We start from the raw sequence: 26,222 nt of genomic DNA, 5'->3' as shown, positions 1-26,222 counted from the left end.
GAATGCTTGACAGAGATCTTGTAGGTGTTTGTCTCTGTCTGAGAGGTTGGAGCAAATGCGGTTGTATCGTAGAGCTTGGCTGTAGACAATGGATCGTGTGGTGTGGTCTGGATGAAAGCTGGAGGCATGTAGGTAAGTATAGCGGTCAGCAGGTTTCCAGTATAGGGTGGTGTTTATGTGACCATCGCTTATTAGCATCGTAGTGTCCAGGAAGTGGATCTCTTGTGTGCACTGGTCCAGGCTTAGGTTGATAGTGGGATGGAAATTGTTGAAATCGTGGTGGAATTTCTCAAGGGTTTCTTTTCCATGGGTCCAGATGATGAAGATGTCATCAATGTAGCGCAAGTAGAGTAGGGGTGTTAGGGGACGAGAGCTGAGGAATTGTTGTTCTAAGTCAGCCATAAAAATGTTGGCATACTGTGGGCCATGGAGTCACAGACAGTCCCCTTGGCATTTCAGTCTATTTTGCCACCCAGGCAAGGGGGACTTAGTGATAGTTGGATTCCATGCACCAAAGATCACAAAATATTCAGGTTGCTCACAGTCCCAACAGATCAGTCACTTATCCAGCATCAATTTGTACCTTAGTTCTCACACCAAAGACAGCTCTTGTAGCCAATCTAAGGTTTTATTTCCTTCTTCCAGAATTCAAGAAGATGGGAAAAGCCCTTTTGCATGTAGCCTCTTCCTGGTGTGAGGGGGCAATTAATATTATTTGCATTGAGATATCCCACAATAGCCCATTTAGTTTTGATAGGCCCTCTGGATGGACAGGAGTTGATCCCTGCTGACTGGGTTCACAGTTTCACAGCAAACTTTTTACAGTTATAAAGCCAAACTTAAATATTACCTTATAGCTCATGATAAAGATATTATGAAGGAGATTAATGCCTGCAGCAACTTACAAGCATTTCAAAAAGTCTAAACACTAAACACATTGTTAGCAGTCCAATACTCATCCGAACCATACTAACACAGGGGTGAAACAGACTAGTTTCCTGCAGTGATTTAGTCAGTGCTCGGCTGAGGCCTACAGCCGTGGCAAGAGCAGGCACCAGGTCCGTCAGCGTCACAGTGGCACTCTGCCAGCTGAGTTGGTACTGAACCAGCTCAGTATTAGTACTGTGCTGTGGAGGTTCTGCCTTGCAGGTGAGACATAAACGAGAAGTCTGGACCTTTTACAAACGTTAAAGAGCCCGTGCAATTATTGCCATGTGAACCCTTGTGTGCTGGCTAAGTTTTCAGTTTGAGTAATTACGAGGGGATATCAGCTAGGGGGAATGTCATGTCAGTGGGAGGTATGTCAGGTTGTGTCTGCTCCACTATGTCTCAGTTCTTCTTTGGCCAAGTATGGCAGAAGAGTTTTGATTAACACTGTCAGAAACCTTCTGGGATTTTTCTTCTTTTGCCTTGTCTTCAAGGATGTTTGGAGATGTACGAGATCATCTCATTCTCTGCTTCTTCATTTCACTTAAGCCTTATGTTCCTTCAGTTTTTAGGTGAAGCTTTATCTTGTAGGATCTGATTTTAGTACTTAAGCCCGCTTGGGTCTATGTTTATGCTTGGCACAAAGGCTTTTTTAGACAAGAGAAGGCAAAGCAGGTGCAAAATGCTGCCGTTCTGTTTTGGTAGAGTTCTTGACAAGAGCTGGGAGGGGAATGGTTTTCCTATCCTGTGAACATTTTCAGGATAATGACAATTGTCCCTTCATGAATCAGAACAAAAAGTCGAAATCTCAAAATTTCATTAACTGAAAATCCCTCCCCCCCCAAATATTTTTGGTCACGTGAAACATTTTTTCATAATTTCAAAACATTTTAATTTTGACTGTTAAAATTTTTTTTTTACTACGATCAGTGTGCATTTTGAAATAAAGAGTCACTTTGAACCAGAACATTGGAATTCTTTACAATGTTGAAACAAAACATTCCGACAGTTTCAGAACTTTACTTCTCAAAATTTTTGAGCTGAAAAATGTATCGAAACAGACCCCTTTTCTGCAATAAGTTTTGGTTCTGATTAATTGGCTTTTTCCGACAAAAAATGTTGTGTTGAAAAATTCCCGACCAGTTCTCTTCTCCACTCATTTTGCACTCATGTAAATAACCACCCTAAGGGGCAATGCAACAGAGAGCCAGGCCCAGAGAATGTCCCACAACTGGCATTAAGTCCAGCGCTTCATCTGGATAAATAGGGTGGGGACCAATTCAATGGGAATCTTTGACTTGGCTATTTGTTCATTACCTCTGTTTTAGAGGGGTTGTCCTGATAGGACAATGGAGAGAAAAGATATAACAGTAACTGCATTTGTCGCAGTCTTCCTCCAAGTCCCCATTCTTCCTTCTGCTGCTCCCAGCTGGATGAATGGTATAACATAGGTAAGATGGACACATACTTTTGTGTTTTTCGTTGGGGATTGTTATTTTTCTGTTTGTATGATTGAGAAGATGGTGTTAATGGCCAACACAATTATAAGTAAGTCATTTCCCTAGTCTGATGATAGAGGGAAAATATGAATATCTTAATTGCAATGTAAAATAAGGAAAAGACAGCAGACTACAGAGAAAGATGACGAATTCAATAAGTATTTTAACAATTTATACTATGGATTTAATTATGGGATTTGAGGGCTTAGACAAGATTTATGTGATGCCAAAAGAGTAAATCAGTCAGTCTTTCTGTTGCATTACTAACATACTACTTCTTGATTTTAACCACTGATCATTACAAGGTTCTTCTCACAGTATTATTATATTATATGTTATATTATGGCAGCATCCAAAAATCCTAGTCTGGTTTGGGTCCTTCTTGTGCTACCATGCAAATGTAAAATACAAGTCAACTCCTACAATATTATTATTATTAATAATAATAATAATTTGTTTCAAATTAGTATCATATACATCTGTAAGACACCCATTATGTTACCTGAATGCATTTTATGAAGCTTAGATCATGAACAAACATTTCCTCCAAAATATGATATATATATAAACTCAGCCCTCATAGAACAACACATAGTTGTTGAAGACATGAATTGCTGACATGTGTGTGTGTTTGACAGATAGTACTGAAACTTCTAATTCATGTGCTTTTGAGATCAATATGTGCAGCTACATTGGGGATCACAAATTGTCTCCCATTTGTATTGGCTAATCACCAGTGGGTTTCTGCTCTCTTCTTTTCATTCTCAGGTAATAGACTCGGTTGGCTTCTGGATAAGTGACTTTGCAGAGTGGCAGCTTGTAGGTTGCAGAGTTATTTGTAGTTAGTAGCAAAAAGAGAAGTGCTGAGAAGCAGAAAGGCCAGGTGCAGGCTGGTAATCCAATCTGGGTGGGGGAAAAAGAATGTGTTGACAGAATTTTATATCACATTTTTATTATTCCCTTTGCTTAACTCGCCAGCTTTAAGTCAGAAGCCTGAGAAGAATGTACTTTCTCAAAGAACAGTTTTGACGATTATGATGCACTTTGGGATTCCTCATCTCTCCTCCCCGATATTCCCCCCAAACACACTCATATCCCTACCCCTTGCTGGCAACACAGATAGCAATGCAAAGCCGGCAAGGTTACAAGGGAAAAAAGGGAGCAAGTTCCAGTGGGACCCTAAAAGTCTAAAATTAAATTGGTGCAAAAATGTATCTGACCAAGATTACTCTTGGGTTCTTGTGACTCTCCAACTGCATTCTTCTAAAAATGAGGACACCAGGTCCTACCATCCTTTTCCTGATGCATCCTTAAATCAGGTGTATGTAACAGAGGCATCCTATTTATACAGGCTTTCTGCTCTAAACCACTCTAGACACAATGCGTTAACAAAGAAATCAGATGGGTACATTTTAATATGTGTATATGAAATTGCTGTCTTTAAACATTCATATATTTAAAGCTACCAAACCTATTGTCTTCAAACTTGGCTTTAGTTTTGATCCCCCAAGTGAGATCTAAAAAAACAAGCACAGTTTGATGGTTCTAGTTTCAACTATTTTTGAGTTATATGGGCATACATTTTATATTTTTACCATTTAAGAAAAGATATTCTTTCTCCACATTAACAATCCCCAAAAATGGCTGCAACAAACTTTAAACAAAAAATGATTGGATTGAGACACAGCAAGGAAAAATGGGGAACAAATAAAGAAAATACCAGCCAAAAGGAGTTTATCTGGGAAAGTTATGGGCAACTGAAAAGGGAAGGGTAGAAAAAAGTTGTATCTTATTCCAGAAATGGTTGTTGGAATTCAACTATATACACAAGTACACACAGAGGATAGCGTGGTTTGAAGTTCTCTGAACTCTTACTCTCAGCAGTAGCGTCTATAATCTCACAATATACCAGACAGAATCTATACAATAAACCCCACTGGACTGCAGAATTCTTACTCCATTGCTGTCAAAACTGTCATTGCTGTAATACAAAATTTTCTGTGTTCTGATATTATGACAAAGCCAAAATACATATAAACTTACCACAGACAGGATGTTAACAAGGGCTGCTCCAGCATAGGCACAAAATAATGCTGTGAAAAGAACAAAGGCACTATGAAGACTATACAAGAGCAGTGGATGCGCACGCTTTTGCCAGCACGGCCACAACTGACACTAAATCTGCAGAATTCCCACTGTTATTTTGCATGCTTTGGATTTCTGCTTTCCACATCCTGTAGGATACATACCACAGGCAAGTGCCAGGAAGTGTGTCTGCCAGGTAAGAACACAGAACATGCCTCCGATTGCAATGCTAGCAAGCACACGGTTGTAACTCCCCAAGCCAAAGTAGACCCTGTCAAATGGTGTTGCAATGATCAGCGCTGTAAGGCAAAAGACACAGTTTATGATATCTAGCTATAGCCAAGTTTTAGCCATCAGATATTATTCTTCACAAATTCCTTGGCATCAACACAGAATTATTTTCCCATTACATCTGCACTAAAATATAACTGTGTTCTCAGTCACACCATTGCTAATATGGAGGAAATAGGCTGAAGTCAATGGCTATACTTATTCCATATTTATGATGATGTAATAAAGCCCAGAATTTGGACCAGTCCTAAAGTTCTCACTCAGGAAAAACTCTTTCTAAGCTCAATGGGTGTTCTGGCTCAAGAAAATTAACCAGTCCTGGCACAATAGTAGCCAAGGCAGCAGCAGGGAAGTAAGCAGTATCTCCTAGCTGATCTCCCATGGTCCCAAGCTGCCAGGGATGCTGGGACCCCGTCAGTCTCCACCTATGTGGGCTTTCACCAGCAGGTCAGTAACTCAGGGTCTTTTCCTGGGCTGGCCTTACAAGAGCTCATTGGAGATTTCTCACTGGCCTCAGCATCACCAGCAAACAGGGAAGCACAACCTCCGGAGACCAGGCCACCCTGAGACATTACCAGCTCTGATAACTTGAACTTGGACGCTCATATCACCATTTGTTTGGACTAATCCATTTCCCACTGTGACTCCTCCATTCGCTTTCTTGTTTATGATTCCCCTTCTCCCACCCCTTCCTCTCCTCACCTTCCCCTGTAGGAAAACCTGCTCAGTTATTTGCATTAAATACTAGACCTGTGCAAAATGTAGCAACCATCCCAAACCAGATGAAATATGGAAAGAAAATGGCCTGAGTCTTCTGCAAAACACTTATGGGTCCAAAGCACAACACAAAACTTACTGCCATCTCTGGATGGGTACAAATTTTCCAAGATGGGCATAGTGAATGAGTCTTGGTTTCATAACATAACTAGTGACAACTAGTCATAGAGCTACAGCAGGTCTCCTTGGTAGAACACAAAAACTTGCAATGAACAGAGCTTTTTCAGAACTCTACACTTTTGTTCCGAGTTTTGCCTTCGCCATATTGGGTTTGAATAAAACCCAAAATTGAGATCCAAGCTCAAGGATTTGACTGCAAATCAAAACCATGTCCAGACCCATGCAAGCAGAAGCCACAAAGTGTTGGACAGAACTATGTAATAACTGCAGTCAAGGTACTGGTAAATGTTATAAATTACAAAAATAACCTTGAAAAAAGAAAAGGAGGACTTGTGGCACCTTAGAGACTAACCAATTTATTTGAGCATAAGCTTTCATTATGCTCAAATAAATTGGTTAGTCTCTAAGGTGCCACAAGTCCTCCTTTTCTTTTTGTGAATACAGACTAACACGGCTGTTACTCTGAAAAAAATAACCTTGGTAAGTCATGGTCATTGGTTAGTACCTGCCAGCATCCCCACTGCTGATCCGATTGCAGCATGCAAGCAAATGAGTGGAGAGGAGATGAGTAAAGCAACCAGGAAGATGCCACCAGTCCAGGGATTATCACAGCCATACACCTGACCAATGCCGACTGGAATGGATTGTAGCAGCTGCGGCATTGGTTTGAAAAGGACACATTATTATAATCAAGGCAAAATGGCAATTACTTCAGTGTCTGTTTGTTAGAAAGCAAGGAGTCAAAGTGTCAGACTGTGGCATTATATCACAAACAGGAGACACTTCACCCTAGAAAAGAGCATAAGGTGTTTCAGGCAGTACTAAGTAGCAGCTGCCCTTAGTAATTTTAAAAATAAAATAAAATGAAAACAGACTTTTTCAACTATTATATGATATCCTATTACGACATTTCATTAGTACTAGTGCATGCTACATGTTGTGAAGTAATGTACAAATAATATAAAAATAGAAAAATTAAATAAAATCTGAAATGAAATTTTGGAACAATCCCCCAAACACGAATGTTCAGAAATGAATGTCTTCATTTTTAAATAGCTTTTTTCCCTCTGGGAATGTTCATCAAAAATCAGAAACATTTTTCTAAGTTTCAGAGTAGCAGCCGTGTTAGTCTGTATTCGCAAAAAGAAAAGGAGGACTTGTGGCACCTTAGAGACTAACCAATTTATTTGAGCATGAGCTTTCGTGAGCTACAGCTCACTTCATCGGATGCATGCCGTGGAAACTGCAGCAGACTTTATATATACACAGAGAATATGAAAAAATACCTCCTCCCACCCCACTGTCCAGCTGGTAATAGCTTATCTAAAGTGTTTTTATTTAGATGAAAAGGGCAATTTTTGTTGAAAAGATATGCTGACAAACATTTTCCAACCAGCTGTAGTGGACATATTCTGCAAAACCAGTGATAACGTACCCCATGGTCTAGTCATCAGCAACTGTGACACAGTTCCCTGGGACGATTCTTTCTGCAAGCTAGTCCCACTCCTTGTGCATGGAAAAAGACCAGTTCTTGAGGAGTATCCCTATAAACATGCAGGCCACACCAACTGACCAGTCATCCTTGCCTCAGAATGCCTCCCTATAGCTCATAACCATGGATAGCCTACAGCCTGGAATCTCTTTCATTTTAAGGAACAACCAGAATTGTCACAGATAATTTTCAATGCATGCTCCTGTGATGGAACGTACCCCTGTATTCACATCCTATACAGCTTTGTAATAATATCTGTACAAAATATGCCTTGTGAGGTATCATTTGAAAATGAATAACTTGCTGGTCAATAATATCATAGTGAAATGTGTGTAGCAACATTATATGTAAAGTTATTAACATTAGCTGAACTCATGACTGAAATAGGTTTGAACAGGTTTACCAGACAAGCTGGGGAGTGGATAAACCTGTTTCTCAAAGACAAAGGGCAAGCTGATGCCGCTACCCAGGTATCTTCAAAGTTGATAGGCAATCCCATGTTAAGTGACCATTCTTTGGCAAGGAAAGGGGGGCAAGAACAAAGAGATTTGCATCTTAGCAAACAACAGCATAGAATCCCTTTCACCTCCATACTCTTTGACTCCAACCTCAGAGTGGGAATGAACTTTACCTAGAGGGAAGCCCCAGGAAATTGCATCTCAAAGGGTGACTGACCAATAAAAGTGATGGGAAAAACCATCTCCAGTTATCTCTCCCTATACATCTCTCTCCTTTTGACCTAAGAAGAGAAAAGACACCGATGTTGGACTTTGGGAGCAGATGCTAGCCAATATTACTGGAAACATGTGGTATGAGATCTCACCTTGAACCAAGTCTTGTTTGTTAAGTTTAGTGCTAGGAAGTGTTTTATCTTTATTTCTCATCACCATTTCTGACTTTAGTGCTTTATACTTGTCCTTATGTAAAACCTATCTCCTTGTAGTTAAATAAATGCGTTTTATTCTTCAATTAAAACCAATCCAGTGTTGTGAATTGTTTGGGTAACTTCATTTATGGTAGCGGACTGTTGTATATTGATCCCCTTAGAGGGGCTACAGAGGTAATATGTCTGGACTGTCCAGGTGATAGCTAGACAGTATAGAACACGTTTTGGGGGGAAATCTAGGACTGTGAGTGTGCTGGGAGTCATCCGGCAAGTGGTAACCAAGGATGGTGAAAGCCAGTGTGTGACTGATGTGTGGCTGGCAGGCTGAAGCAATACACAGACACTCAGGGTGTAACCTGCATGCTGGCAGGCTGTTTGGGAGGGGCTCAGCTGGGAGCGAGAGCAGCAAAGCATTGTGAGGCACCTGAGTTTGCAGGGCAGGGGTGACACAGCCTCTCACTGGTCTGGATTGCACCCCAGAATATCATAGCTCCTTCTACAGAATGTGGGTTTCCTCCCAGGTATGTATGTTCGGTGTCCTTCTAGAATCTGGAGCATGGTGCTAGATACTGTAATAATTCCTCAGACTTTTAATTAAATAAAACCGGCAAATTTGAAAAAAAAAATGGAAAAAATACCCAGAGTTTCATCACGCATCTACTGAGTCAGCATAGCTTTACTAACTCCCCCTAATATCTTCTGGAATCCTGGATCACAAATACACCCTGTACAGAGAAAGCCAGGGAGCATTTTTACCTGTGACTCCGGAACACTAAAGCAGACACATGCAAGAAGTGAAGGATACATGCCTGCCGATGGGAGGGGAGGGCAAAGGGCAGCTACTGCCAAGGGGCCTGGGTGATTTAAAAGGGCTCAAGGAGCCCCGGCCGCTGCTACCATGGCAGCTGGGCAGCCGGGTGTCCCCATTCCCTTTAAAATCACCTGGGTGGGCCGCAGGGCTCCTAGGTGCTCGTGTGGTGGTGACTGCTCTGTGCCCCGTGCTTTGGGGTATCCTGCGGGCCGGCGCGATTGGCCAACACGGTTGGTCCCAGAAGTGACGGATTTGTCATTTCCGCCCCAGGCCCCGCACCCTGCTAGGGATGGCCCTGGGGCCTGGAATTGCTGTTTGGGGGCCTGGAGGGATAGATGTAAAATCCTTTTCATTTAATAAGCAGAAGGCCCATGAACTTCTGAGTCTAAGCCATGAAGAATGGCAAATAATGAGAGTGTTGATTCACCTTAATATAAATCAACTCAAAATTCAATCTGGTTTACTCTCCTTCAATCTGAGTCTGTAAACCCCTAGAATTCCTGCCTAGAACATTATGGCATTTACACTAAGGCCCGTTTATGCCACTTTGACAGTGGAAATTTAGTTTACTCCCAACTTTTCCATCCCTTTACATAGCCAGAGTGGTATAAAGATGCCTGAGTGTTAATGCGTTTCAGGTTCTTTGTTTGTGATCATGTTTTTTCTTTCTTTTCTTTGGTTGTTCAATGACTTTTAGTTCAGAAGGGAAAATCATCAGCATCTAGTCTGACCGCCTACACAATGCAGGCCACATAACCTCGCCCACCCAGTCCTGTAACAGGCCCCTAACCTCTGGCTGAGTGACTGAAATCCTCAAATCATGGTTTAAAGACTTCAAGTTACAAAGAATCCACCATTTGTTCTAGTTTAAACCTGCAAGTGACCCATGCCCCAGACTGCAGAGGAAGGGAAAAAACTTCTCAGAGTCTCTGCCAAACTGACTCAGGGAAAAATTCCTTCCTGACCCCAAATATAGGGGTCAGCTTCTGGTGAAAGGTGTCCGACTGACAGTGTCTATTCAACCACAGGACAAGCACAGTTGAAGTGCAAGTTTTCCCCAAGCTGTCCCCGCAACTTGCCTTAGGTCTGGTCATGTGAGGCCCACCTCTAAGTAGAGGGAGTAGTTCAAAGTCCGTGGTCAGTCTGAATCCTTAGTCTTTCCCCTGAAACCACCAAAATTGGGCATCATGCCATTTTGGTGGAGTTTTTTGTGAAGTGGCTACTCCTCTTTTAAGAAGTGGGCAGAGATGACCGATTCATTTCATATGAGTTGTTGGATGCTCAGGAGGTTCAGATGTTGTTAACCTGGGCTGTATTTGAGCCTGTTACCTAGAGGCAAGAGCCCTCCTATTTATCTTTTGCAAGGGTGTGGAATATTTCTCCTTTCTATAGTGGACCTTACCAGTGGCGCTTTGATCTCAGACCAGGTGATATTGGGTACTGATGTTACAGGCTGAATGAGCATTGTAGGGAAGAAGAGGTCGTAGTGCCCAGTGGCGGCCAAGTAAAGAGACACAGCAATATTGAAAGGCAGGGTGAGAACAGGAAGGTCCCATTTCCTGAAGACCGAACCTAAAGCACTGGAAAGAACGGGGCTGAAAAGAGAAGAATAAAAAGAAACAGTTACAGCTTGTTTATCTCAGCTGGAATGGTGAAAAATATCCCCACCATTTCAGTCCGAAGTCCCAGTGAAACTCAGAAAACTCTAATCTCCTTAGGAGACTCCAATCAGTGAATCTCTCACATCACTTTAACCGACATGAGATAAGCACTCACAGAATGCTACCTAGCACCATCTTAAGGCATGAGCCCCAGATGAGCACCTGTAACCAATGAGAATTGATGTTGCTCAGCACCACTTCAATCAGGCCGCATTTAATTTGTAAAGTATTATTTGAAGTCCAAGTTTCCTTTTTATAAAAAAGATAAATAAATTAGGTTTATTCCTGGCATGTAAAACAGTGGTGAATGAGCCACAAAATATTAGGAGATCCATCACTAAGAAGCACCCAAAAGACTGGATGCTTAACATAACCTTGTCCAAACCTCTTGGCTCAGGAAATTGGGCAACAGATCTCACAAGAACATGATTTCTTGGGAGATTTCCAGACCTCCTGGTTTCCAGTCTAGATGAATATATCATACAAACAGTCTTTCTGGTGGCACATTGATAATTCATCTCCCAGACCTGACTGGAATCAATAAATCTAAAAGCATGTGGAAAGTCTAGGCCAGTCAGATACCCCACTGATGGAAATTAGTGTGTCTCTATTGGCTTCAGAGCTATGCCAATTTATACCTGAGGACTGATAAATTGAGGATATAATTTATACCTGAGGACTGAGCACAGTCAACTTCTGCTCTCGGTTACACCTGTGCAAATCCACTGAAGTTAGCAGAGAGCTCAACGTAGCCCGTATTTTAAAAAAGAGTTAACAGGTAAGTTTGGGTGTTAGAGGGATTTTCAGTTGGTGCTGATTTTAACCAAAAGCATTTGGCATTTCTAATGCAATATCCTATGTCCCCTTTTGTGGCTATGATCAACAGGAAAACTGTGTAATAATCCTTATTTAATCTCAGATCAAGGCGTTTCTCTTAAAAGGATTTCAGTTATCAGAGCAATGTGCAGAAGACTCCTTTGCAAGAACGAGTAGAAAAAGAGGTCAGCGCTTCTGTGAATCCCCCCCACCACCATTTTCTTTGTTGAAATGCCACATTTCTAATGTTTCTCCATAGCTCTATAACGGATTGAAAAGTAGGACAGCGTTTTCACAGAACATGTTGCTCTTTTGTAAACTGAACTTCAAAGTTTTGACAAAAATGTCGCTGAAATGTCAAGTTTTAAAATCTTTCAAATAGCTTTGTGGCAGACACAGCAACCCAGTAGCTTTGGGGACCTTTGTATTACATTTATGAATGGCTTCTGTTCCATTGTATGGGTCTGGGAGTCAGGGGGAAAAGGGTTACCACGGCTCCTCCAGAAACTAAACGCGGTGGGGGAAGATTAAGGTGGGTTGCTGAAACAGTAAACAACTCCAGGGGCACAGGCGCCGGCTTCCTCCAGGCGTGCTCAACCCCCTGCTGAGCCCCAGACCCCTCCCCGCACCTGCCTACTTCCCCCAAGCCCCTACCTCTGCCCTGCCTCGTCCTGCTCTTAACCCTTGGATAGGGAGGTGGTAGGAAGGCAGCAGGGGTGATGAAGGGAGCGGTAAGCCCAGGGGAGGCAGTGGGTGCCAGGGGCAATAACTGGGGTGGTGAGCTCAGGGATGGAGCCCTGAGACTGGGGAATGGAGCCCGCCACTGCTCAGCCCATGGCCGGAGCCCAGCGCCGCGCAGCCAGAGACTTCTGCTCGCCACCCCAGGGCTGAAGCTCGAAGCCTGAGTCCCACCATCCCCAGGAAGGTGGGGAACTCAGTCTGGTTGTCTGCTCCTCCAGTGTTAGTGGCTCCAGAGGGGGGCAGGGTCCAACTCTTCCTTGTGGCTCAGGGGAGGGGGCGCTGCTTTGTACCCTCCCCCCACAATCACTGCCCAGGAGGCTGTGTGGCCACAAGAAAAGCCTCTGGTGGCCGCATGCAGCCATGGTGGCCGCACTTAAGAAACGCTACAACATTCTGCAAAATGTTCTGGGTTTCAAGAGATTGGTACAATGAGACCTTCATTTATGAAGTCTATAGAAATAAAATTGTAAGATGAGCACAAGGCAACACAGATTTACGTCTTATTAAAACAAGCCATTAAAAATGCAAAACTTGAATTAATTTTGATTAAAACATTTATATTAAAATTGATTCTGTAACACGATTAAAAGCCACAATTAAAAGCTAAATTTAATTTTAAAGAATACATTGCTTGGAATCAAGTGTACTCACATGGGTTAATTTTGTAGAGTATTAGTTAAAGACTTAAGAAAGGCAGGATCAAATTCAGTCCTGTGCAAATCCACTGAGTCAGATTTAGTGATGCAAGTGAGCATAGTTTTACTGGTGGGTATGATTGTACCAGCAGTGAATTTGATCCACTGACCTCATGCATTTGCACAGGTTGTAAGTTGGGGAAGCATTTTGCCCATTTGCTATAATCAATTGTATAGGTTCACTAAAAAACATTTAAATTTCAGAGCAAAGGACGCCAAAGCTCACCACAAGCTATGCACATACAGGAATGACTCCTCAAACAAACAAACAAACAAACAAACAAACAAACAAACAAACAAACAAACAAACAAGTGCATCCGCCTCTGAGGTGCAATGCAGAAGCTGTTTAACAGCCCACAGCAAAATGGCACAGTTTAGGACAGAAAGTGGTGAATATCAGAATTGAAACTGTAGGGTGGGATTTAACAGAAAGAATCTGAAACTAAGTGCTTGAAGTGTTTGCAAAACTCCTGTTAGTATCAATAAGTGTTCATTGAGAGCCATATAGGAAAAGAAGAACTAGAAATGTTTAGCTTGGGCTACAGAAAATAAAACCAGTGTGACTTACCAAGCCATGGATGTAACAACAACTGGCAGTAGAAGCCACCAATAATAGTCTTCTTTGTCAGAGAACACAGCCATGAGCAGTCCCACCAGGACCCCATCGTAGCCAAACAGTCCTGCTGCTATGGCTGATCTGTGGGAGAAAGACAATTGACTTGAAATGGTTACTAGAAAGCAATTGGCCCTAAAGGCCCTGTATACACTAGAGCCGCATCCCAGTGAATCACTCTTTCTTGCACTGAAATGCAATTTCCAGAAGTCCTACATCTGGCAAAGTGACAACACTGAGCTGATGAACAATGTGACCATTCACACAAGTAAGTAGCTGGGGTTAGCACAATTGGTGCCATAGCAATGGTGTTGCTTGGTACCCCATGTTCAGAGGGCAGCTGAAAGTTTGTGGGTTACCCAGCACATTTCTAATAACCCACAGACACTGCATTGTAACAGCAACAGAAAATCTGAACGTAAAAGAAATCTGTTCTAGATTGCACATAACCAGAAAGCTACCCCTCCTTGCTCACTAAACTACTTGAGGCCCCAAACCACAGTCACGCTCCTCATTGATTATTTTACCTGAATATTGGGGCCACAATTCTTCCCTCATGCAACTGCAACCAAAACCTGTGGAGAGAAAGGCTGGTCCAGTTGCTCAGGTGCTGGCCCGAGACTGGAGAGACCCAGGTTTTATCCTGTTTTACCCCAAACTTCCTGTGTGAGCTCAGGCAAATCACTTAGTGTCTCTGTGCCTCAGTTCCCTTTCTGTAAAAATGGGCATAATGGCACTGCCCTACCTCAGGCAGGTGTTGTGAGGATAAATACATTAAAGACTGTGATGTGCTCAGGTACAATAGCTGAGGGGAGCACTCGACTGCCAAGATAAAATACCTATAACTGCTCAAATAACACGTCCATCCACTAGCTCTCAAACTGCTTTTATATACTTAACCTCACAACCCTATCATGATGTTTGTTATCAGCTCCATTTACCAGACAAGAGAATGGAGATGCAAAGTGTAAGTGACTTGCCACATAGCAAGACAGTGACAGAGCCAGGATTAGAACTTGAGGTGTTTTATAGTGCTTTTAGTGTACTAGACTGTATCTTTCCTGGATTAGAGATTATAGGCCATTCAGTGCAATAACCGTGGTTTATGTAATGCGAGCAAAAGTTTTAACTCACTGTTCAGCATCACCAAAGAACGGATCTGCTCAAACCTGGGCCTTACATACCACTAATGGATAGCACAATATTTTTTAAAGTTCAGTTGCCAATTTATTTAAAAATTCCAAATGTAAAGGCCAAACCTACCTGTCCTGGCTCAGAATAAGTGCCGTTAATGTTGAGACAACAGTTCCTGAACAGCCTGTGAGTGTCCACCAAGGATTCTGGATCAACAGTCCGGCTAGAATAAGCAGCCCACTGAGTGGGTTGTTGACAAACATCACCTGGGATATTCCCCGCAGGACCCAGTCAATAAACTGAACAACTAGAGGTTTATCTGAAAGAGATCAAATAAAAATTCTGGGAATAAGACATCATTCCAGCATGGCTTTCTTGAAACACACTTAGCTTTGCAGTGTCTGCCTCCATTCTGTTGCCATCAATGTATCAACAAGACTGTAAAACTCATCTCTGATTTATTGGTGCCTGGACATATTTTGCATCTGGCACATGAAAAAGCTAACTGAGATGTATTGCAGTTGGTAGAGTTCACCACTATCAAGCACTTGGCCAGATTACTAAAGAAGAGTTTATGAAAGTCACAACTAGTCTTTCTTGCAGGGCAGCCAGCATAAGGATTCCACTATAAATTTAATGAGAAAACTAAACTACCGCTGTGTGTAACTCTGCTGCTGAATGGGCTTTAGGCAAGGCTGAAAACAGTGTGTAGATGGATGAGGAAATGTCAGGGAACAGCCCTTTCACCATAGAAAAATGCAGACACAGAATGCTGAGGTGCAGGTTTCATAGGACAGATCGTTAAGGGTATTTAGGCACCTAAAGAACGGATGCCTAGCGGGAGTTTCCAGGAGTGTCTAAGCATCTACCTCCCATTGAAATCAATGGAAGTTAGGCACCTAGATACTGCTGAAAACCCCACTATCCCATAACATGTCATTAGGTGCCTAAATATTATTAAAAATTTGTCCCTTCATGGCAAGACATAAGTACATCAGCACAAGCAGTACTGAACTAAATCTTTGTTGCTGACACTTCTGTCCAACTACAAGTTGGCCCACACAATCCTTCAGTTCCACATTTTTAGAATAAGAAGCCCGAGGGCCAAACACAATGATATTTACATTGCTCTGCACAAGTGTGCAAGGAGCGCACAGAAAATGCCAACTCAATGTCTATGCAACTGCAGTGACTATTGTACGAAGAGGGTGAGATTAGTTAATTTATCTTATCCTTTTATCTAAAACCAAACCATTGAAAAAATGCCACAAAGCCTTCAAGTTGTTCATGCATCTACTATATGCAACTTCATATTCCTATTAATGCTACCCTTGACGTCTACTTCTGTCCTCCATGGTATTCTATACCCACTGGTTGTGTTTTGTCCCTATATGGACGGTAAGCTACTTGAGACAGGGGCTGCTTTTTATTTTACGTTTGTGTAACCCCCACACCTCCTGGGTGTGGTGTTCTGTCCCATCTAGTGGCACCGAGACCACTTAGAGAGAGAGAGAATGAGTCTGCTTAACAGCCAGTTGGCTTTTAGCTCATGCTGTAGAGGCTCACGCACTAAGCTCCAGAGGTCCCCGGTTTGATCCAGGCCACCAGCGACCAGGGTCTGTCGGCGTTACATTTGCACAGCACTCATCACAATTATTATTGTTTATTAATAACAGGTATTGCAGTAGCAAATAGCAGCTCCCAGTTTGGAATTAGGGCCCCATTGTTCTAGGTGCTGTAGTCACTCGTTAACATGAAAAGACAGTCCCTGTTCCAAAGAGCTTACAATCTAAATTGGTTTCCCAATCCTGATGAGTGCTTCTTATAATAACAGTATTAACACATGGCTGTTTAGGTGTCTAAGTGGCCTTTTGCATGTGCAAATGCCCAATATGTGTGGGCAGTCATGGTAATGGCAAGATGACACATTAAACTTTCCTTTCTGAAAATTAAGTGGCTTAGCCAAAAAAAATGTACACCCCAAATTCTGGGACACGCTAGTGTTTGCATATGCAAACAGCCTCCAAGGGAGTTAGATAGATTAATGCCCAATATACGCACCCAGAAAATGTTAACATTGCTGTTGGTGTAATGAGCTAGTTGTTATTTATTACCCATGGTGCTTTTCAGATAATCAAAGGCTGTACCTTTCAGCCAGTCTCCACACTATTTCTTTTCTCCTGTTAGATATCCAAGGGTTTTGCAGATTCTTATTTTGCCACTTTCCACTGGTCTCTGGTCTCTTGTGCTCTTTTCATTGTACATCTTCCTTTCTCCATTATTATCGGTTCTAACAATCTCACTGTCTTCCATATCTTAAGGAATCGAGGAAAGGGAACAATGGATCACAACTCTCAAACTGGTCTCAGATGTTATTTGCTTTCAATCTCCTAACTTGTGCACCAGCAAATTTCTTCTGTACTTAGGGAAAGACTGTAATACTCTTTTTCATAATGAGTAGTGACTTACCCCTTCAGAAACCCCACTGAAGTCAATGAGACCACTGGTGGAGTAAGGTGCTACCCAACATGAATATGGGTGTGGCAATCTGGCCCTTACAGAAGGGAAGGGACAGACTGGCTGGATGAATTCATATTTCCTTGGTAGATGGGCACATACATCACTTACTGTGATGCCTGGACCTTAAAGAGTTGGGAGGTTTGGTCCAGAACAATCCCTTGAGATGTTTAAATGTGACTGAAATTTTGAGTTCTTTTTGCTCCACTTCCTCCTTGCTAATGCACCCTGCATCCCACCTTTGCACCCCAAGTCAATCCTTTCCTTCCCTTCACTCTCAGTTCTCTCCACTTATCATTGGTAATTATTTTCAGTAAGTTCTCAGGCACGGCAATGCCTCTGCTTGTGTAACCCACCGATAGGGGTGTGTTACAGGCCCCCCTCTGTGCGTGATCCACAGAGATTTAGAGTCTGTTCCAGCCCCAGCTAAAGATCTTTAGCTCAAGCTGTAGCAGCTCCTGCATTTAGCTCTGTATACCAGTGTATCACCTAATGTGATGGCTGTCACACTAGTTTAAATGCTCATGTGTAGAATGATTCCCTTTAGAGACAGGAGCTCCAGAATGTGGTGACTCCCTTCCCAGGGAGCTGGCTCATTAGAAGTGGTCACACCTGATGAGCTCCAGAGAGGGATTTCATCAAGATATAAAGGCTTGCTGCAGGTTGGTAAGAGAGGAAATGTATCACAATGAATTATGAAGCTAGCTCTTGTTTCCAAACTTCTTTATCCATCCTTAAACTCATGCCCCAGGACTCCAAGAGAAGAACTTAAATGTTTAACTGTTAAAGGCAGAACATTGTTAAAGTTAACAGAGCCAATTCATTCTGAATTTTTGAAGCGTTTGAAGTGGAAATCCCTTCCCCTAGTTCTCAAGGCTCAAACGTAAACATTTGCTGTGGACGGAAACCTCACACCAAATGGAGATTCAGCTACTAATATCAGACTCAAAGGCAAAGGCATTTGGAATCTAGGATGAAAAGGAGTTAAGCTAGTTCTGAAAAGTATGTATTTAAATCGTTATTTTGCATCTATTTTCCCATAACAACATGAGTTAAGACCGAAAGGCCTAGGCTGGATTTTCATTGGACTGGTCACAATATCAAGAACATTGCTTGACTGACAGTAAGAGTGGATGGAAGAATGCAAGGTTTTTGTTTTGTTTTGTTTTGTTTATTTGGAAGCACAAGCGGAGCTCCAATAGTTCCCTGTTTGGAGAAGAGAACTTCAGGCTACATCTTAAATTGACCCCTCACTGCTAACCAGAGTAATAACATCACTGAAGCTGGGCAATGTTTTTCTGATTTGCTGTGCATGCATGTCGTTTTGCTGTGCTATCCCTGCACAATATACAGCAATTTGGTACCTTCTGCGTGTTTCGTGTGGCTGTGAAGGGAGAACATATGAAAAACAGAGATTGCACAAGATAGGAGGATGGCCAGGCACAGTGATATCCAAAGGGCCTTCAAGAGTGATCCTACTGGTCCAGTTAGACCACTCTGCATTTTTCTGGGCAGTGATACCACTTCCCATAGTTTTAGGAGGAGGACTGGTGAAAGGTGCCACCTCTACCTTAACAGTACTGGAGACAGATGTCCACTATTTATCCAGAGAATGCATTTGATAGGAGAGCAGCATCAGCCATTGTGTCTCAGATCTAGCTTGGTGTGGCAGACTCTGTCTAGAGGGCAGAGAGAACTTCAGTCTCCACAGTGCATGCAAACCCTGGTCTCTCTGCTGACACTGCCAACCAGAATTGTAAAGAGTGCCACCTGAGAAGATTATTGTACTTTTTAAAGGTAGATCTGTCCCCACTAAGAAATGGACTTCCATCCCTATAGTGGATTTCACATAGACCATCAATCTGCCAGCAGGTGGGAATGACTTTAGGGCACTTTTCAGACATTCTTGGAGGCAAGAACTATATACCCCAAAACCTGTTTCCATCACCTTCGCCTGGACTTATTTCACCCCCAGATGAAGACTGAATGGAAGCTGTGCATACCTGTTCTTCCAGCAGATCCCAAAGAATCACACTTGGAGGGAGATCTTGGTGTGTGCCGGGAAGGCGTGGTACTTATACTCAGTGATGGTGGAGCTTAATGCCAACCGGGGAAGTGTTTGTGAAGAGAAAACTACTGGCGGCATCACAAATATCGCTCAGAGAACATCTGTTCATCCTTCCTGTCATGTCACAAGTGATATAAGCCATGGATAAGGAAGAGGGAAACAGGCACAGCAGCACGTCATGTAATAGGTAGGCAAAGTGCATGCTTAATTGCAGGCAGGGTCACAGGATCGTTAATTTCCTAATTTTGTCTGTAAAGCATCACACATCAAAATGCCTGTATGTGCAATAATGCTCATACATCTGTTAGTGGACTATACATTGCACTGCATGTAACATGCCTCCAGAATTATCCTTACCTTTGCATACAATCATATTGGATATATGTGAGCTAAAACCTGTGCAAGAAATGTGTGCAAAGACAGTCCCACAGAGTGGAATTCACGCATTGGTTTGGCTAGTGTGAGGCCCTCTGTGCTGCACATGTGGGACTCCTAAAAGGCTATGACGAGAGTGACAGACTGGGTCTAAGCTGGCACATCTTTTCTGTATAAACCTAAGACTGGTCTGACCCAGAATGGCCAATGGTCCATCTAACCCAGTACCCTGTCATCTGACAGTGGCCAATGCCACATGCATCAGACGGAAAGAGCAGAACAGGGCAATTTATCAAGTGACCCATCCCCTGTTGTCCAGTCCCAGCTTTTGGCAGACAGAGGTTTAGGGACACCCAGAGCATGGGGTTGCAACTCTGACCATCTTGGCTAATAGCCAATGTTGGACCTATCCTCCATGAACTTATCTAATTCTTTTTTGAATCCTCTTACACTTTTGGCCTTCACAACATCCCCTGGCAATGAGTTCCATAGGTTACTGGTACATTGTGTGAAGAAGTACCTTCTTTTGTTTGTCTAAACCTGCTGCCTATTAATTTAATCTGGTGACCCCTAGTTCTTGTGTTATGTGAAGGTGTAAATAACGCTTCCTTATTCACTTCCTCCATATCATTCGAGATTTTATAGAACACTATCCTATTTCCCCTTAATCATCTCTTTTTCCAAGGCGAACAGTCCCAGTCTTTTTAATCTCTCCTCACATGGAAGCTGTTCCATACACTAATCTGTACCATTAAGGATGGGAATATGGCTGGCCAAACGAAGAGGCACTGTCCATCCATTTTCACAGACCTTGGCAAACTTGGAAGCTGGTACACTAACTCATATGCATTTACATAGCACATTTTGCTCAAGAATCTCAAAGCTCTTCACTAGAACCTGGCAACATTTTTCATCTGAAACTTTTTTTTGGTGAAAAATGCAGATTTGGGAACACCAAAATGTTTTGCTAATTTATGTCAGTTTTGACAAATGGTTCATTTCGAAAAGCTACACAAAGAGTTGTTAAAAAAATCTAATGACACATTTTGAATTTCAGTTTGAAATGGCTTTTTCATTTCAAATTTCCTTTAATTCAATATTTTTGAAAAATGAGTAAAACATTAAAAATGGTCAAAATTGAAACAACATTTTATGAAAATGAAATGTTTTATTGGATTCAAAATGAAAATTTTGTAGACTTTTATTTGCCAACATTTTCATTTTTGGTTGGACCTGAAATCATTTTTTTTTAACTTTTCAAAATTGCTAATGAACCAGAAAACCCATTATTCACCCAGCTCTACTCTTCATCCCCATTCACTATTAAAGCCTGTTGTGATAATTGGGCCTACACATTTAATCTAATTGTGAGCTCAACTGTAAAAAGCATCTGAAAGTTCATAAAATGTCACAAAACCCCATAACCAATGTTGTTGGGAAAAGATTTGAAAGGTGACAGAAAAACTGAATTAGTCTAGGTATATTTGGTGGACAAAATAATGAGGGGATGGGCTATTCTACCCACCGTTTTCTTTGTGGATCCTTAAGGAAAGAGACTTGGGGGCAGGAGGGGATTGGTCCTGCTTTGAGCAGGAAGTTGGACTAGATGACCTCCTGAGGTCCCTTCCAACCCTGATCTTCTATGATTCTATGATCTCCCTTTACAGAAACCATGTTGACTTTTGCACAACAATTTATGTTCATCTATGTGTCTGAAAATTTTATTCTTTACTATTGTTTCAACTAATTTGCCTGGTACTGATGTTAGACTTACCGGTCTGTAATTGCCAGAATCACCTCTAGAGCCCTTCTTAAATATTGGCGTTACATTGGATATCTTCCAGTCATTGGGTACAGTAGCTGATTTAAAGGACAGGTTACAAACCATAGTTAATAGTTCCGCAATTTCATATTTGAGGTCTTTCAGCACTCTTGGGTGAATACCATCTGGTCCCGGTGACTTGTTACTGTTAAGTTTCTCAATTAATTCCAAAACCTCCTTGAGTGACACTTCAATCTGTGACAATTCCTCAGATTTGTCACCTACAAAAGACGGCTCAGGTTTGGGAATTTCCCTAACATCCTCAGCTGTGAAGATTGAAGCAAAGAATTAATTTAGTTTCTCTGCGATGACTTTATCGTCTTTAAGTGCTCCTTTTGTATCTCGATCATCCAGGGACCCCACTAGCTGTTTAGCAGGCTTCCTGCTTCTGATGTACTTAAAAAACATTTTGTTATTACCTTTTGAGTTTTTGGCTAGCTGTTCTTCAAACTCCTTTTTGGCTTTTCTTATTACATTTCTACATTTAATTTGGCAGTGTTTATGCTCCTTTCTATTTACCTCATTAGGATTTGACTTCCACTTTTTAAAAGATGCCTTTTTATCTCTCACTGCTTTTTTTACGTGGTTGTTAAGCCATGGTAGCTCTTTTTTAGTTCTTTTACCGTGTTTTTTAATATGGGGTATACATTTAAGTTGAGCCTCTATTATGGTGTCTTTGAAAAGTGTCCATGCAGCTTGCAGGGATTTCACTCTAGTCACTGTACCTTTTAATTTCTGTTTAACTAACCTCCTCATTTTTGCATAGTTCCCCTTTCCGAAATTAAATGCCACAGTGTTGAGCTGTTGAGGTGTTCTTCCCACCACAGGAATGTTAAATGTTATTATATTATGGTCACTATTTCCAAGTGGTCCTGTTATAGTTACCACTTGGACCAGATCCTGCGCTCAACTCAGGACTAGATTGAGAGTTATCTCTCCCCTTGTGGGTTCCTGTACCAGCTGCTCCAAGAAGCCGTCATTTAAAGGATCGAGAAATTTTGTCTCTGCATTTCGTTCTGAGGTGACATGTCCCCAGTCAATATGGGGATAATTGAACCCCCCCACTAGTATTGAGTTCTTTATAATCTCCCTTAGCATTTCATCGTCACTATCACTGTCCTGGTCAGGTGGTCGATAATAGATCCCTACTGTTATATTCTTATTAGAGCCTGGAATTACCATCCACAGAGATTCTATGGAACATGTGGATTCACTTAAGATTTTTATTTCATTTGATTCTACATTTTCTTTCACATATAGTGCCACTCCCCCACCCCACGACCTGTTCTGTCCTTCCAATATATTTTGTACCCCGGAATGACTGTATCCCATTGATTGTCCTCACGCCACTAGGTTTCTGTGATGCCTGTTATATCAATATCCTCCTTTAACACGAGGCACTCTGGTTCACCCATCTTATTATTTAGACTTCTAGCATTTGTGTACAAGCACTTTAAAAAACTTGTCACTGTTTATTTGTCTGCCCTTTTCTGATGTGTCAGATTCTTTATGTGAATGTTTCTCTTCTGATCTGGCCCATACTTTATTCTTGTCCATCCTTTCCTCCTGACTAAACCCTAGAGAATCTCTCTCACTAGACTCTCCTGTAAGAGAAGTCTCTGTCCGATCCACGTGCACCTCTGCAGCAATTGGCTTTCCCCCATCTCTTAGTTTAAAAAATGCTCTGCAACCTTTTAATGCTAAGTGCCAGCAGCCTGGATCCACTTTGGTTTAGATGGAGCCCATTCTTCCTGTATAGGCTCCCCCATCCCAAAAAAGTTTCCCCAGTTCCTAATAAATCTAAACCCCTCCTCTCTACACCATCGTCTCATCCACGCATTGAGACTCTGAAGCTCTGCCTGCCCACCTGGCCCTGCACGTGGAACTGGAAGCATTTCTGAGAATGCCATCATAGAGGTCTTGGATTTCAGTCTCTTTCCTAGCAGCCTAAATTTGGCCTCCAGGACGTCTCTCCTACCCTTCTCTATGTCACTGGTACCTACATGTAGCATGACCACTGGCTCCTCCCCAGCACTACACATAAGTCTATCTAGATGCCTCGAGAGATCCGCAGCCTTCGCACCAGGCAGGCAAGTCACCATATGGTTCTCCCAGTCATCACAAACAAGTGAGCTATAGCTCATGAAAGCTTATGCTAAAATAAATTGGTTAGTCTCTAAGGTGCCACAAGTACTCCTTTTCTTTTTGCGAATACAGACTAACACGGCTGCTACTCTGAAATGAGCTATCTATGTTTCAAATGACTGAATCTCCCATTACTAACATCTGCCTTTTCCTAATGACTGTTGTTCCCTCCCCCGGAGTGGTAACCTCAGTGCGAGAGGATACCCCAACATCATCTGGAAGGAGGGTCCCAACTATGGGAAGGTTTCCCTCTGCTCCAGTTGACTGCTCTCCTTCTCTGGGCCTTTCATCCTCCTTAACAGCACAAGGGATGTCTGACCGGAGATGGGACAAATCTACAGTGTCCTGGAAAGCCTCATCAACATACCTCTCTGCCTCCCTTAGCTCCTCCAGTTCCACCACTGTGGTCTCCAAAGCTCATACACGGTCTCTGAGGGCCAGGAGCTCCTTGTACCGAATGCACACATATGCCACCCACCCACAGGGCAGGTAATCATACATGCTACACCGAGTGCAATAAACAGGATAGCCCCCACTCTGCTGCTGGGCTTCTGCCTGCATTCTCGCCTACAGCTACCTAGGTTAATGATAGGATTTTTGTTTAAATCAAGAAGTTTTGATTATAGTTTAAAGGTTTTAAAGAATGGCAAGTGTACCTCGCCCCCTTTCCACACTCCCCCTCAAAACTCCCTGGTAGCGGTCCCTGGTCGCAAAGCTCCCTGGTCGCTTGCTCACTGCTTTATAAATCCTTGGCCTTCTTGATAGCCCTGCCCCCTGACTAAGGCTCAGCCAATGAACAGAGGCTTCTAGATTTCAAACCTTGTTTAGAAGCTCACAGCTTCCAGCTGCCGGCCACAGCACACGGTCCTACAAACAAACAAACAAACAAACAAACAAACAAACAAACAAACAAACAAACAAACAAACAAACAGACAGACAGACAGACACAAGCTCAGCACACAGCAAGTAACCCCCAAACACAAACACATGCTACAGACAGCCACTTACCCCCAGGGTCCCGTATTTGCTCCTCCTTCACCTGGAGAACTCCCTCTCGAAACTCCCTGTCAGGACTCAGACGCTGCTGGAGAAAGGGATATTGCATGGGGAGGGGAAATAGTAAATGATAAAAATATTTGTGGGTCTGCATCTCCTAATAATAGGACCCAGGAATGTAAATAGCATCTGAATATCAGCCTATTTATCCACCTCTAGGAAAATGCCAGTGTTCAATGTGGTACTGGAAGTTTATTGCAAAGGTCTGTCTCTGATGCTCTAGCTCCCTCTCGTGACAGTTTGCAAACAAAGCATCAGGATTGTGTGTAACTTAATTACCTTCATTTGGCCTGGGGCTTGATGTAAGCACCATAATTAAATAATTGTAGAACTTGTTAAAAAAAACAAAACAATGTTCAATTTGCAGAAAGGCTAATCCACCTGCCTCAGCAGCCCTTCAAGGTAAATGAAGATCAAGCAGATTATAAAATGAGCAGTATGATGTGGAAGAAGGAGCAGGCAGGTGAGTAGCAGGAACAGCCAAATCCTATTCCTGCTCTACAACGCCTCTCTGCCTTGAAGAGTTTAAGGCTTTATTCCCACTTCCAGCCAAAATCCACTTAGTACAAGACATGGGAGTGGAAGGAGGGACTGTCTCTCTGTAATCTCAGGTTTGAGATTGAGTCAATCCTCAATACAAATTAGAGCATCCTCAACTATTGTAAGCTGCGGTTGGCTGTTTATGGACCCAATAGCTAGGACAGTCTGACAGCCAAAAACAGCTGTCAAGTAGTGACAGACCCCTTTTCTCCAGACACATCCTCCACTTATCCCCTGTGCTGAGGGAATGTGTTGGTGGCAAGATCTGCTGTGTTTACATCCCGGAACAGTGTAAAGGGGCCAAATCCCAATGAAGACTCAGTCTCTTTTCGTCTAGAGGAGCAGTTCTCAACTGGTGGTCCGTGGCCCTCTGGGGGTCTGTGAGCCCTTTCAGGGGGGCCATGGGCCCCCATGACTGAAACCCCAAGCCCCGGCTTCCCCTGCGGGGCTGAAGCCAGGAGCAGCATGGGGCTGAAGCCCCATCCCTGGTGCTGCCACCCAGGCTGAAGGTGGGAGCAGTGACGGGCTGAAACCCCAAGCTCCCTCCCACCCTTCCACTGAAGCCAGGAGCAGCAGGGCTGAAGCCCTGAGCCCATTGGCAGAGTTGAGGGGGCATGAGGGTGTTGCCCCACCAAACTGCAGTGCCTTACCCAGAGTGGGGCAGTCCTGGGGGCAGCTCCATCCCCCCACCTCCTCCTTTTTCTCAGCCCCCCTCTGGCCAGATCGTAGGTGGGAAGCCAGAGCCAGGCAGTGCGGGGCAGCTGCTCCTCTGACTAGCAGTGTCATGGAGTGGGCAGCCGTGGCATTCCCCCATCTGCTGCCTGCCCAGGGTTGCAGCTGTTCCTCAGCTCCCAGCCCTCTTTGACTGCTCATGCAGCTGGTCAGCTGCCCAGGTGGGGACCCGGCTCCAGGGCCGGCCAAGCCCCTGGAGAGCAGCCACTGGCAAACAGCCCCAGACAAGTGGGTGACCTGCTGAGGTGAGTTGGGTGGGAGGTGGAGCTCCTTACCTGGACCCTGCTTTGCGGAGCTGGCCTGAGCCCTGCCGGCCGTTGCCCCCCAAAAATAGAAGTCAAACTATGCCTATGCCCAAGGGTCCCACCCCTGGCCGGAGCCTCCAGGCCATGAGGTCCTTAATCCAAAGAGAATGGG

General features: G+C 43.1%; 2 protein-coding genes across 2 annotated transcripts in view; one reads left to right on the top strand and one right to left on the bottom strand.

Moving 5' to 3' along the window:
• Window positions 1-26,222, top strand: part of LOC144930545 (uncharacterized) — a 171,084-nt gene that overhangs the window by 41,654 nt on the left and 103,208 nt on the right. The window lies entirely within an intron of this gene.
• On the bottom strand, window positions 3,042-17,055 carry LOC140911105 (urea transporter 2). Its single transcript, XM_073343443.2, is given in 8 exon segments — window positions 3,042-3,329; window positions 4,470-4,519; window positions 4,676-4,810; window positions 6,205-6,352; window positions 10,291-10,483; window positions 13,371-13,499; window positions 14,679-14,868; window positions 16,697-17,055. Coding segments are annotated over 8 exon segments (1,188 nt in total). The 5' UTR covers window positions 16,863-17,055; the 3' UTR covers window positions 3,042-3,152.

Source organism: Lepidochelys kempii, chromosome 5 (assembly GCF_965140285.1).
Source record: "Lepidochelys kempii isolate rLepKem1 chromosome 5, rLepKem1.hap1, whole genome shotgun sequence".
Lineage (NCBI taxonomy): Eukaryota > Metazoa > Chordata > Testudines > Cheloniidae > Lepidochelys > Lepidochelys kempii.
Note: the sequence above shows the minus strand (reverse complement) of the source record. Positions and strands in the feature narration are given on the sequence as shown.